This window comes from Ovis canadensis, chromosome 1 (genome assembly GCF_042477335.2).
Source record: "Ovis canadensis isolate MfBH-ARS-UI-01 breed Bighorn chromosome 1, ARS-UI_OviCan_v2, whole genome shotgun sequence".
In the NCBI taxonomy this organism is placed as follows: Eukaryota; Metazoa; Chordata; class Mammalia; order Artiodactyla; family Bovidae; genus Ovis; species Ovis canadensis.
Genome location: NC_091245.1, coordinates 109704728 through 109719333, shown reverse-complemented (window position 1 = coordinate 109719333; position 14606 = coordinate 109704728). Strand labels below are relative to the sequence as shown.

At 40.3% G+C, this 14606-nt stretch overlaps 1 protein-coding gene across 1 annotated transcript; it reads right to left on the bottom strand.

Annotated features, from left to right (window-relative positions):
* Nucleotides 1-1854: 1854 nt before the first annotated feature.
* LOC138433859 (T-cell surface glycoprotein CD1e, membrane-associated-like) lies at nucleotides 1855-5661 on the bottom strand. The gene is made up of 6 exons (XM_069577210.1): nucleotides 5221-5661; nucleotides 4626-4922; nucleotides 3764-4042; nucleotides 3249-3527; nucleotides 2705-2798; nucleotides 1855-2595 (listed from the first exon to the last, which is right to left on the bottom strand). Exons 1-6 carry the CDS (start codon nucleotides 5279-5281, stop codon nucleotides 2442-2444), a joined length of 1164 nt encoding a protein of 387 aa, XP_069433311.1. The 5' UTR covers nucleotides 5282-5661; the 3' UTR covers nucleotides 1855-2441.
* Nucleotides 5662-14606: the final 8945 nt, after the last annotated feature.

The window sequence follows — 14606 nt, the reverse complement described above, 5'->3', positions numbered from 1 at the left end:
AGAGAAATCCAGAGTAGCACATTATAGTAAACTAGACTTGTCACTCACAGTATGAAGGACTCTGACAAGATTTTCCCAAGATCTCCTCCCTCATTCCTAAGGCACTATCTGTGGCTTGAGATCTTGACACATTTTGAAGACAATAACTTGAAGAAAAGAGAGAGCTGACAATGGCCATTTTACCATCTTTGCACAATATCAATGATTCAGCAAAAAAAAAAAAAAAAGATTCACTTACATCTTTCAGTGACACTAGAACTGCACTTCAGAAACATATTAGTACCTGAAAATCTATTGCTAATAAGATAGAGACTGCTGACTTTAAGATCTCTTCTAGCTAGTCAAAGCTTATATCATTTGTTGATTCAACAAAAATATTTTTAATCATTCCCTTTATATCAGGCTATTTGTACCCAATCTAGGCAATAGCATCCAAATTTCATTAACACAGATAAAATTTATGATCTCACAGTGCTTAAATTTCAGATGAAAATGATAGTAAATACATAAAAATAAGTGAGATAGTTTTTACTAATTCAGTATTGGAGCAGGATATGACTGAGGTGGTATGTGTTACTTTAGCTAAACTTTTAAGGAAAGACCTCTCTATAACACTTGAGCTTAGAGCTGAAAGGTGTCCCAAAATAATCCATGTAAGATCTGAGTGAAGAATGGTCCAGATGCAGGGGAAAATATGCATAATAGTGCCTTAAGTCAAAAGAATTTGGGGGTTAATAAAAGACAGAAATAAGTCTACTGTCAAAGAAGCATAATATCCAGTAGGGGAAAGATTAGATGTGGGGCCAGAGAAGTTAGCCTGATCCATATAAGAAGTTCAAGAACTATGGTGACCAAAAAATTAGGGTGGTGGGGAAAAATTATATTCAAACAGGAGATATGAGAACTATACTTAAATTGGCATACCTGAGTTAGATACTGAAAGTTTCCTACTTGCGCATCTTCATTTTGATAGAGAAGGACCTTCTACCATGTGATGGAACTTCATTATTTATTGCTCCAAAAGTCCTTTAACATTCTGACTTCCTCTCTGAAATCTGGTGGCTGCCTCTAGATAAGCAGTTTTTATACCTTCTGCATTCACAAGGTGATAAATTCTCAACATGGAAAGGACTGACTTCAATATTTTGTTCATGTGTAAGAGTATAGCTTGGATAAGTGATCATGGGATACTTGGGAATGCCCCGTATGGAGTATTAAGTTCCCACTAAAAAAATCTACGCAATCTGCTCAATTACTCCATCCAAGGGAAGACGTCAACTGGACATCAGTATGAACACTATGCCTTAATAGCTTTCTGACCTCCAACAGACTCATCAAATGAATCTAAATTAAAGCAGTTAGATAATTTTAATATCCATATTAAAAATTAAGAGGAAAATAAAGTATAGGTAATAATAATAACAATAAATCAAAATGCTAAAGAAAATAAATGTAACTAGGCTGGCATCTGATCAGTTTATCCCCTCCTTGCTTGGCTTTGTCCATAAAAATAATCCTCAGTCTCCATGTTCTGTTCCTAACTTCCCAAAATATGAATGTATCCCCTGAATATGTGTATCCACAAAAACATATATAGTAATACATAATCTCAGAGAAGTAGGAATGTCAGTCCAACCCTACCCTCTCTTTGACAATAGAAAATCTCATGTGTTACTATTTTCTTTAAATATCTCTGAAGATGCATAAACACCATGACAGCGATGAAGTCTGAAACACTTAGCTGCCTCCTTCACCTTTGGTGGGAGACAGACAAACAGTTTTAATAAGAACATAGCCAAATGATGCAGAGATGCCAGAAAGGCAAGGGATTAAGACAATTTATTTGACAATACATTTATTTCAGTCAGTATTTATTGAGAAAGATCTCTCTCAGGACAAACCAGCTACATAATTTGTGAGGCCAGTATAAAATGAAAATGCAGTATCTCCTTCAAAAATGAACAGGATTTTGAGATGGCAACAACTGCACAGGTTACCTGCCCACAATCTGCCATGAACCAGGTAAGACTTTTGATCATGCACACAAGTACAAACACGTAAATCTTGCTTTCAAGCAAATGAGAGAAAAACACAAAAGTTTTAAAATTACTGTTTGGAGTAGGAAGAGATGAGTGTATTTAGGAAGAACCGTCCAATTTGGGGTATAAAGAAGAGCTTTCCCCTGGACTATCCAGGGAAGTTCTTAAGAAAGAGGCATCTGAATTAAAATTTAAAGGATCAATAGTGATGAACATGTGGCTGGAGTAGAAAGATATTCTGGAAGATGGGAGGGGAAGAAAAAGATTTTCAAAAGGGTGTGGGTCAGGTCTCTGACAGAACAAATTGCTTTAGCAAAATCATGCTTTGTTTAGAGCTATGAATCATGTTTAAACAGAAGCAGAAGGGATTTTATGTGGAGGGTAAAACTAATGACACTAGAGTTAATTTAGTCTGTCTTTCCATTTCTTTAAGAGTCTGTTTTTGATCCATGATTCCTGTGCCAAGCAGAGTTGATGTCCTGAATTCCTGGGGTCTTGGGTTTTGGCTCCTGTGGGAAAGGCAGTGTGGGAGATAGAGAAGACATCCTGATTTGAGCTGTGGGAGGAAAAGAAGATCTCGATCAGATAAGGGAAATCAGAGAAAGGAGAAAGGGAGAAAAAAAGAATAAGCTGATAAGAAGCTAAAGAGACAAGACAAGACTCACCTCTGCTTTTTAAATGAAGAATCAACTATAACCAACATGACCAAGGTAACTATTACAATTAAGCAGATCAATAACGAGAAGAAGGAGTATCCACCTAGGTGGGGATAAAACAAGAAAGTCAGTCTATAAAGTGCTCTCTTTTCTACCACAGTTAATGCTTCTCATTTCAGAGTGGTGGGACCTCCCCAGAGTTTTCATCTGTCTTTTCTAGAGTCCTCATTTCAATTCCTCCTGAGTCTGTGTCTCTGGTCTGTCCATTTTTTCTCTCTTTCATCTCATCACCAGGTTCTTCTTTTTTCCTCTCTCTAGTACCTCTAATCCTCTTCTTGCATTTTCTTAAAATTTAACTACTGTCATGCTCCACCCTTCTTTCCATGGATTTCCGCCCCACCACTCCCCCCCTCCCCCCGCCCCCCCCCCCCCACCCCCGGCCAGTATCCTCTTGTGCATAGCATTTCTGGCCATTTTTCTAAGTTCCTCACTCATTAGCTGTTTTTACTATGAGAAGACTATCACCTCCCAGCAGACCCCAGTTCTCTCTCACCCCAGTGGATGATGATGTCCTGGCCTCCTAGGCTGGTGTGCTTCACTTGGCAACTCAGGCTAGATGCCTCCCCAGCAGCCACATCCAGGGTTACTCGGAGATACCAGGTCCCATCAGCATTGGGCAGGACGTCACCTCGCCGAGTCCCTGGGTGCTTCTGCTTGCCCCTCATCCACATCACCCATATGGGCTTTGGATGAAAGCCAGAGACATGGCACACCAACAACAGACGGCCAGGCCCGGGACTGGGGCCTTTGGACACCCAAGCCTCTGGCTTCACTAGAGAGGAAAGAGGAGGAGAAATAGGATTTAGGAGGGCACCCTAGGCTACAGCTTAGTGACTTAGGGTTCCTTAAGGAGTTTGAGTAATCACTTCTTTCTCTTTTCTAGGAAACAATTCTAGACCCAAACATCTCACCCTCTACCTTCTTATTATGTGTTTCAAAAGGTTGATAAAGACTCAAATACAGGTGTTGAAACACCAGGAATAGGAGGAGAGAAAGAGTTGGGCTCACCTTGTTTTTCCAGTTCTGACTTCCCTGCTTCAAGGATTCCTGCCAGAAACCGAGGGCAGGTGTCACTGAGAAGCTTCTGCACAATTTCTTTAATAATTCGGTAGTGGTTGAGCACCATACAGACATTCTCAGCTCGACTTCCTGCTCCTGGAAATGGCTTCCAGGAATTTTCTTGGAAACTCAGGAAATCTAATCCTTGATATGCTCCATTTAAGAAGGTTTCCAAAGCCTTCCCAGTATGAATTAAACATCCAAATGATACCTGGAGCTCAAAGGGGTCTGCGGGTAGATAAGGAAGAGAGAATCAATATGGAAAAAATTACAGGGAAGGAAAGTAAACAACCTAGATATTTAAAGGAAGGAAAACTTGCTGGGGGATCACATGGAAAGCCAGAGGTGGGACAGGAAAAGGGGAGGAAATTTGTGGGAAGAAAATTTTGAGATAATAAAGGTATTTTGAAATAATTAAGGGGAAGGCTAGATGGAAGGCTGTTAGAGAAATAAGGGACATCAACTGAAAGAGCAGATTGGGAAGTGGTTAGGTACAGGCAGAAACTTGTAAACATGGAAGAAAGGAGGGCAAAATCTTGGTTGGGAAAGGCTGACTCTGAGGCCAGGGTGCTGGGCAGAAGATCAAGAACAGACAGTTATTTGAGGTCTAGAACCTGATGGTATTTTTACAGGTGTGAGAGCTATGTGTATTGGGTGGGAGAAGTAGAGTGGGAGTGGTGGTGAAGGGTCAGCAGAGGAGGGACAGTGCCCAAAAGGAGACAAGCAACAACGTCAATGTCCACATTCTTTCTATCCTTTGAAAGATGATCTGAGCCTTCCAGCGAACATTCTCTTGGATTAAGGAACTCACATTCAAACTGAAACTGACTGGCATAGGCCTGCACTTCCCGTGGGAAACTGTGGAAGTACAGCTGCAAGAGTGCTTGTATGCTCTTCAGCTCCTCCTTGCTGAAGTTACCCTGGGACCAGGGCCTCAGAAAGCGGATGGTGGCCAAGATACTATCCCAGGCATGAGTCTGCAGCTCGCCCAGCCAGCCTGAGCCCTGGGTCTTCGTCCAGCTGTGGTTGGCAAAGGAGGAGATCTGGATCAAGCGGAAGGAGGGGGATTCTTCTGCAGCCAGATGATGGGGTCCTGGAACCTGAGGATCTGAGAGAGGGAGTGAAAGCATGGGAAACGTTGGCCCCATAGAGGAGAGGATGCATGGAGATGGTTACACAGGTTGCACATATTCCCATAGACTCTGCCTCTGGGCCAGCATCCTCTCCCCAAAATCAGGCAGATTAACTGAGACTATGACAAAGAATACTTTGCTTGGAACTAACATGATATACAGACTCCAAGGGCATCCTGTAGGTGCATTACTCCCTTCCCCTAGGCCCTCCCCAGAACCTCTCCACCCTGCAGTTCCCAGCCAAGGGTATCTCTCCACCTGGGATCATCTTACCCACTGTGCTTGCCCCATGGCAGAGAAGTCCCCTGAAGAGCAGAGGCAGCAGAAGCAGCATTGAAGCTCTCTTAGGTGAAGGATGCCTGCACAGGCAAGCTGCCCTCAGAACTCAGACACGGTTCCGCTCTTTACCCTCTCACCCTCTCATCTGACTTCCCTTGGTACACCAACACAGAAACCTCTCCCTCTGCCAACTTCCCTGCCAGAGAAACCCTACAGCCTCTGGCAGTCACAGGCCTCCCACACGGTCTCTCACTTCCCCTCCACTTCTCCCTCTATCTGACTTCCTGATTTTCTTCTGCGTGTGCCTATGCCCTCCTGACCCCCTCTACTGCAGCCAGTCCTGGCTTCTGAAGAAAGGCTATGGTCTGTGATTTGGCTGGAATACTTAGCATCTTTTAGCCCTGGAGAAATCAAGTCCATACACGGGTTCTCAATGTCTTTCTCTTTGAAAAGAAGTGATGGAAGGTGATCAGTGATGCCCAGTGGCCTTTCCAGCAGTTTCCTCACCCCTCATCCTTCTGTGGTCTCCTCCTCCTGTATGCCCCTTGGCTACCTTTCCCCTTCTTCTTGGTCTTTCCTGTTTTTCTCTACTAACTGCTTTCCCCCTGGAGTCAACACTCACTCCTCTCACTTGTCCTGCCTGTTCCACCTCATCTCAGTCCCCTTCGTCCCTTCATTCTGCTCTTCTCAAAATCGTTGCCAGAAAACACTAGACATTTTGAGTGTAGCTATTAGGCTACAGGCAAACCTCATTCATAATCTACAATGAAAAAGAAGCAGTAGTGGCAATACTGCTTCTTAGTAGTGACAATTATATCAGATAATCTATAAAAAATGCCCTTTTGCTCAGTTGTCCTGGTCAGACTAGCTGTCACTGTTGAAGGGTCTATGTCTGAATTTAACCTGGAAATCGTGAGCTGGGAGGCAGGTGGATTTCCAGTCATGCTGTGTGAGTGGGTCTGTGGGAAGTATCCAGGGGCCCTGGAACCCATCCTTACCCCAAATGAGTTGAGTATGTCTACTGATGATGAGCAAGCTTGGCTCTGGGTATGAAGGGTGGGCATGGCCTGGGAGCACTGGTGTCCTCTTTGGTGGTTGTTGACAAGAGAAGAGCTTTGTTGGAGGCAGGGAAGTGATTTTAAGGGATTGTAGTATGCATGGGAGAATTAATTATTGAGTTGAGTCTCTATTTTGCTTCCTTTCATTGACATTTGCTATAGCAGCTTGAAGGCAGTTGAAACATCTTTCCTCTGTTTGACCATTCATCTGACATTTAATTAGTGCCCACTTGGTGCCAAACAAATTTGTCAGACACTTAGGTTCAGAGAAGAAATTTCTTTGGAAAAAACAACAAAACCCAACTAAAATGTCTACTTTTACTATAAACCTTACTGAATAGTGATCATAATTGTGGAAAAAGATCCACACTCAATCTCACCCTGGTATTGTTCTTGAATTCCAAAGAGGACAAAAATAAATAAATAAATAAATTCACAGTTTTAGACACATACTGGCTACTTAAAAAGAAGAGAATGACACAGGCTTCAGACTCTTCATGTGCGATGCTATGGGGAAATATTTCAGAACTCTGAGGTAATGAGATAATTCTAAATTACTTTACTCAGGCAAATTATCATTCCCCCATGAAGGCAAAGTTAAGCCATATTTGAACCCTCAGGAAGTCAAACAATGTACCACACAACTTCCTTTATGAAACTGAGTAAAACCAAAACTTTGCCTCCGAATTGAACCATAAAGAAGTCTGAGCACTGAAGAGCTAATGCTTTCAAACTGTGGTGCTGGAGAAGACTCTAGAGAGTTACTTGGAAAGCAAGAAGTTCAAACCAGTCAATCCTAAAGGAAATCAACCCTGAATATTCATTGGAAGGACTGATGTTGAAGCTGAATCTCCAATACTTTGGCCATCTGATGCAAAAAAGCCAATTCATTGGAAAAGACCCTGATCCTGGGAAAGATCGAGGGCAGGAGGAAAAGAGGGTGACAGAGGATGAGATGTTTGGATGGCATCAGCAACACAATAGGCATGAGTTTGAGCAAATTCCAGGAGATGGTGAAGGACAGGGAAAACTGCCATACCGCAGTCCATAAGATCACAAAGAGTCAGACACAACTTAGAGACTGGACAACAATGACAACAAAGAACTCAAGAAATGACACAAGAATATTAATATAAAATGATTTTTAAGAGCTTCCCTGGTGACTCAGTGGTAAAGAATCCACCTGCCAATGCAAGAGACACAGATTCGATTCTTGGTCAGGGAAGATCCCCGCATGTCATAGAGGAATCAAGCCTGTGTGCCAAAACTATTGAGCATGTGCTCCAGAGCCCAGGAACCACAACTACTGAGCCCATGTGCCACAAATACTGAACACTGAGTGCCCTAGGGTCAGTGATCTGCAATAAGAGGAACCACTGCAATGGGAAGCCTATGCACCAACTACAGAATAGCCCTTACTTGCTGCAATTAGAGAAAAGCCCACACAGCAATCAAGACCCAGCACAGCCAAAAAAAATATGCATAAACAAGATTATTTTAAAGTTACTTTTAAAATATGTGGTTGTCTAAATAAGTGTTTAAAATGAACTTGTAAAATTTAACGCATTTGTTTACCATCTCAGAAAAAGTAATAATATTCAAGGAATTAAATTTCATATTAATTCATCAAAACCCTAGAAGGTAAATGAAAAGAAAGGAGAGAAATAAGTATTACTGTACTTCAAATTATATTTTATTTATCATAAGAGCACAATATAAAATAAAGTCAGTTAGAAAAATCGTTTCAATCATGTTTATAGAAAATTGCATTAAATCAAGCTGGCAGAGAGCACATTTAGCTCAGATGTCTAAAGCAATTAAAGTATTTAAAAATGTGTGTTAATAAAAGATGAATGAATCCATTATCATGTTGGAAAATAAAGGATCCAACTGCTGAAGAGAAATTTTAAAGTCCTTCTAAAATGAAAGCAAATGAAATGGTTCAAAATCCACAGACCAAAATATTTCCAGAAGCAAAATAATATGAATATAAGAGGATGCCTGCAAAAACTATAAATATAAATGAAAATGTAAAAAATTTTAACTAAGTAGATTATTTGCTACGCCTAACTTTACTGACTTTTAGGCCTCAAGACATTTTGTCATATGACAATAATCCAAGAACTTCTCTCTTAGCAGAATGACATGTTTACCCGGGGAGACAATCTAGCCTGAAAACAGGCAACAGGCAGTATATTTACAGGAGTAGCAGATCAGGGATTTAGTGCCTTTCTGCCTTAGACCTAAGGCAAATATCACCTCTTTTGTTCTTGCTACAAACTGAAGAATCAGTTGCATCACCTGCACAGAAAAGCAGAGGAGGTCAGGGGTATACTTTGAGTAGCAGCCTCCCAGTTCTACAGAGAGCTCAGGTAGATTTGAAACATTTGTTTTCAACTTTATCTGAAAAAAATAAAGAATAGGATCCTAATTCTTTTAGCTAAAGAATAACGAAAGGAGTAATTGCCTGAGCGCAAGTAAAGAACATTGGAAAGTTAATGCTAAAACAGGTGGAAGATGCCTAGGGACTTATAGGAGAAAAGTGGACTTTAGAGCTTAAGGATCAGAGAAAAGAGACAAAATGGGAGATGTTAGTAAACTCTGATTCTCTAAGTCATCCTGAAGAACTGTCTCATTTTTCAAGCAACTGAAGGATTTTAAACATGGGAGTTTTGTGATTAAAATGCCTTTTAGGAAAATTCTCTAAATCCCAAGGAGATTCACTAGAGATTGTACTAAAGAATGATGAGACAATGATGGCCAATGATTGTAGTGACCTGGACAAAGGCAGGAGCAGTGAGAATGGAGAGAAATGGAAATAGCAAAGATATGTTGGAGGTCATCAGGAGTAGTCAAACAAAGTGCGACCAGGAGGAGAGAAATAGGGCCATTCATGAAGGCAGGCAGCACAAGTCTGGGGAGGATGGCATGGAGATGCACAGTTCAGATTGGTTCATGTTCAAATAAACCTCCAGATGGAGGTACTCAGGTGTTTCATGGTACATGGATTGTCGCAATAGGGTGCTATGGATGACACAGAACCTGCCAAGAACATGATGTTGAGGGCCAAAATCTATCAAAATTTGATAGGCTTTATTTGCCTACCAAAACAAATGAAAAATATGGAGACAGATTTCCTCTATTTTTGGAAAAAATCAAAAGGTGTGTTTTATTCTCAGCCAGTGGAGAGGGGAACACAGTAGATTCATGCCTCAAGAACTGTGCCTTCCCCCATGAGAAGTCCAGTGGTTTATACAAGGCAATGGCTCTCAGTCAGGAGTAGGCGCTGAGTAACAAAGGTGCTAGGATCTTGATTTCTTTCTCTTGCCTTGTTTCAAAGACAGTCATGTACTGGCATCAAAGAGTAAGTGAAGGTGCTCAGTCGTATCCGACTCTTTAACCTACCAGGCTCCAGGGTCCATGGGATTTTCCAGGCAAGAATACTGGCGTGGGCTGCCATTTCCTTCTCCAGGTGATCTTCCGAACCCAGGGATCGAACTCGGGTCTCTTTCACTGCAGACAGACGCTTTACCGTCTCAGCCACAGGAACCCAGTAATTGAGCCTTGCTATTCAATGGCTCTGAGGCCTAATTTTTGATATGTAAATACAAAGGGGAAGGGTATTATAAGGGTAAACACCAAAAACAGCATGTATTTAGCATAGAGTCAAAAGAACGAATGTGAGTTGTAGCTTCTTCAGAGTTAGGGGGCAGAAAAGCAAACTTAGTGACAGACATTCAGAGTTAGGAGGCAGAAAAGCAAACTAACTTAGTTACAGACTTGCAGTGTCAGGAGCAGTTATTTTATTTTAAAATTAAAAATTGGGAGTGTTCAGGTTTGCTCACTGTTCTCTTTATCTTCTTTGTTCTCAGGAAAGTGAAAGAAAAACTCATTCCTCTTTCTTCTTTCCTTTTCACTGCAACAATCAGTTCTGTTCAGTCTCTCAGTTGTGTCCGACTCTTTGCGACCCCATGGACTGCAGCACGCCAGGCCTCCCTGTCCATCATCGACTCCCGGAGTTTACCCAAACTCATGTCCATTGAGTCAGTGATACCATCCAACCATCTCATCCTCTGTGTTCCCCTTCTCCTCCCACCTTCAATCTTTCCCAGCACCAGAGTCTTTTCAAATGAGTCAGCTCTTTGCATCAGGTGGCCAAAGTATTGGAGTTTCAGCTTCAACATCAGTCCTTCCAATGAATATTCAGGACTGATTTCCTTTAGGATGGACTGGTTGGATCTCCTTGCTGACCAAGGGACTCTCAAGAGTCTTCTCCAATACCGCAGTTCAAAAGCATCGATTCTTCACCGCTCAGCTTTCTTTATAGTCCAACTCTCACATCCATACATGACCACTGGGGAAACCATAGCCTTGACTAGACGGACCTTTGTTGACAAAGTGATGTCTCTGCTTTTTAATATGCTGTCCAGGTTAGTCATAACTTCCCTTCCAAGGAGTAAGCGTCTTTTAATTTCATGGCTGCAATCACCATCTGCAGTGATTTTGGAGCCCCAAAAAAATAAAGTCTGACACTCTTTCCACGGTTTCCCCATCTATTTCCCATGAAGTAATGGGACTAGATGCCATGATCTTCGTTTTCTGAATGTTGAGCTTTAAGACAACTTTTTCACTCTCTTCTTTCCCTTTCATCAAGAGGCTCTTTAGTTCTTCTTCACTTTCTGCCATAAGCGTGGTGTCATCTGCATATCTGAGGTGATTGATATTTCTCCTGGCAATGTTGATTCCAGCTTGTGCTTCTTGAACCCAGCGTTTCTCATGATGTACTCTGCATATAAGTTAAATAAGCAGGGTAATAATATACGTACTCCTTTTCCTATTTGGAACCAGTCTGTTGTTCCATGTCCAGTTCTAACTGTTGCTTCCTGACCTACAACACTGCAACAATGGTACCATAGAAAGAAGTGTAGATGGCATGTAAATCTGTCCCTCACTTTCTAATTGTATTTTTAAGTTAAATTAATAAATATCTGTGTCATAGAAAATGTTCAGGTCTCTTGAATATGTTCATTTATTCATTCTTTGCTTGACTCATTATTTATTGAGAACTTAACTATATACCAAGCATTTCACTAAGAGCTGAGAAAGAGAAGGGAAAGGAAGGAGGAATATAATTCTTGTCTTGGTGGAGTTTACTGTGAATATCAATGAATATATAAACACAGTAGTCATAAGCACTGAATTTAGAAGTACACAATGCAATGATGAGAAATGACAAGAAAAGTGGACAAAGAGAGATCAAGGAAAGAGTCCCAGAAAGTGAAACACACCTGCATTCTGGGGGAACAGAGGCATTAGCCTGGGGAACAGACCACAGTCCATGCAAAGACCTGGTGTACGTATCAGGGACTATGTCCCATCTGAGAAACGGAAACAGCCACAATTCACATGTATTTCACATACACCATTTCTCAAATATCATTAAAATCCTTTTCTATATTTCAACTATAATTTTTCCTGAAAGAATGTGAAAGTGAGTCGCTCAGTCGTGTCCGACTCTTTGGACCCTGTGGTCTGTAGACCACCAGGTTCCTCCATCCATGGGATTTTCCAGGCAAGAGTACTGGAGTGAGTTGCCATTTCCTTCGCCTGGAGCTCTTCCCGACCCAGGGATTGAACCCGGGTCTCCCGCATTTTAGGCAGACACTTTACCATCAATGGACAAAAGACACTTGGACATGATTGTGCATTGAATCCCATAGTGTGCACTAGTAAAACTTGCACCAGGTTTACATCTAGGTAACATAGTCAAAGGGTTCTGCATCTGCTAATCACTCATAGTAGCCTACAGCACCTGCAAGTCTCAAATAGTAATGAATGTGTCAGAGCACATTGTTCTATTCATTTATGAAGTACCAGGTGTGCTGGACAGCCAACAGTTTCAGAAAGATGGGCTTTTATGTTACATCTGGGTAACATAGGGACTTCCTCCCTCACCCTCACCATCTTAAGCAGCTGTGAGCTAAAGCTCACTTATGCTACACCCACCATCATTCAGGAGACCTCCAAAGCTCTTTTTCTTTAATTGAAATGTAGTTGATTTACAATGATTTGCTCATTTCTGCAGTAGAGTTGAAGGTCTTTTAAACATTCAGCCAGGCTTCTGCTGAAGTTTTTTGCCTCTGTTCCTGACACTAAACCATAAATAAATGGGAATATTCAGAAAGCATCCTAATACCATGAAGACTAAGAGGTGCTGCAACAGTCTTGACCTCCTAATTTCTCTAGCATGGGGAACTTCCAGAATGGTGGACTGAGGATCTTGGCTAATTCTCTTCCCCCCCAAAAATGATAAAACTTGTCAATATTTTACATTCAGTCTCTGGAAATGGGTCCAAGTTATACAACAAGTTGAAAAGTGTTGAGAAAAACTCTTGAACTTGTAAGCACAGTACCATTCTACTAGGGCAGGGAAGTCCATGAAAATGAGAAGCTTCCCTGTTGAAGGTGGCTAACTTCATTTAGAGAGAAGTAGAGAGATCACCCCAAACCAGGGGCATCACTAAACTAGCAAACTTGAAAGAAAAGAGATGTGAAAGTTTAACTTCCCAGTTGGCCTGGAGGTATAACACTGGATGGAGCAACAAGTCTTCAGGCTAGCCGGAAAATTTACAAAGATACCTATGAGTAGGATATGACTAATCTGCCACATATCCCTAGCAGTCTGGAAGGATGCACACGTATGAAACACTGAATGATGGTCAAAAAGACCAGAAACAACCAACTGCAACATTCTGCAGGTCCCTAGATGAAGATGAAGTTTGTATACATGCTGTGAGAAGAAACAAAAAAGACAGGAAGGAAGGAGGAAAAAGAAAAAAAGTTAACAGAGACACCTGTAACTGAATACTATGGGAGAGTTAGACTGTATGGATTAGCCCACCCAGGCAAGTCATTAAGCAAACATATGAAGCAACAAAGACTGACAGGAACAAAGAGTAACATGGGGCCATCAGAACCCACACACTGTCTATTAATATAGTATCCATTTTTCAACAACAAAAAAAGGAAGCATGAAAAGAGGGAAGTGTGATTATACACAGGGGAAAGAAAGAAATCAATAGAAATTGTCTTTCATGCTGCTCTAGTGTTAGACATAGCAGAAAAACCTCAAAGCTATAAAACAATGAACATTAGATAAGCTTAAGTTTAAATAAATAAGTTTAAAGACCATGTTTAAGAATTAAGGAGAGTGTGACAAAAATGAAGCAACAAATAGAGAATATCATTAAAGAGAATTTTTTAAGTAAATCAAAAATTTGAAACTGTATAATAAATTCCTAGTAGGACAAAATATAAATATACCAAAATCAATTGTAGTTCTATATGCTAACAATCAAGAATCCAAAAATGAAGTTAGGAAAGCAATTTCACTTACAAAAGGCTCAACAGAATAAAATAAAGAGGAACAAATTTTAATAAAAGAAATGCAAGACATGTACACTGAAAACTAAAAAGGAGAAATTAATGCTGTAATAGGGAAACTTTTTCATGCAGTCACAGTAGCATCAAAAAATAATAAATAATAAATAAAATGAATGTTTAAATCTCATAAATTTTTGTTTCTAAATATGTTTGCTGCATGTTGGTTATAGTGAAACTAAACCATGTATAGGAAGCCCCTTTTTATTCCAAAATTGGTAAGATTTTTTTTCATCAATATGTGTTTAATTTTATTGAGGGTTTCATCAGACATATAGTGAGATGATATAAACAATCACATTAATGGATTTTCTCGTGTTATTCTTACAATCCTAGTAAAAACTCTACATGTAGTATCTAAACTTACTTAAGCTCCTGAGTGAGACTGGATAATAGCTATTGGATATTTCATTTATTGGTTTGCTTTGGTTTTGTGTTTGCTTTGTTTATCTTCAAGTCTTCTTGTCAATTTGCTAGGTTTTTGTGTTGTGATATTCTAGCCTCATGAAATGACTTCAATTTTTGTTTTCCATTACTTTATATATCTTAAAACATCATTATTAAGAGCCTGAAGCTTTATGGATTAGTCAGTTTTGCCATCAATTTCAATGCTTATGGTAACTAGTACACTTAAGGGATCTCTTTCTCTGGGGTCTTATTTGAATCATTTATAATTTTCAACAAAAATTTCCATCTCATTCTGACTTCAAATGACCTGAAATGAAGTTATCCATAGTTTTCTCTTACTTTAACTCTTAGTTTTATCCAGTAACACCCACTTATTAAATCACAATATTCTTCATTTGTGCATTACCTTGCTTGTCATTCCTTCCTGAGTTTATTTTCATATTATTATTTAAAAAAAAAAAAGATGTCTGAGTC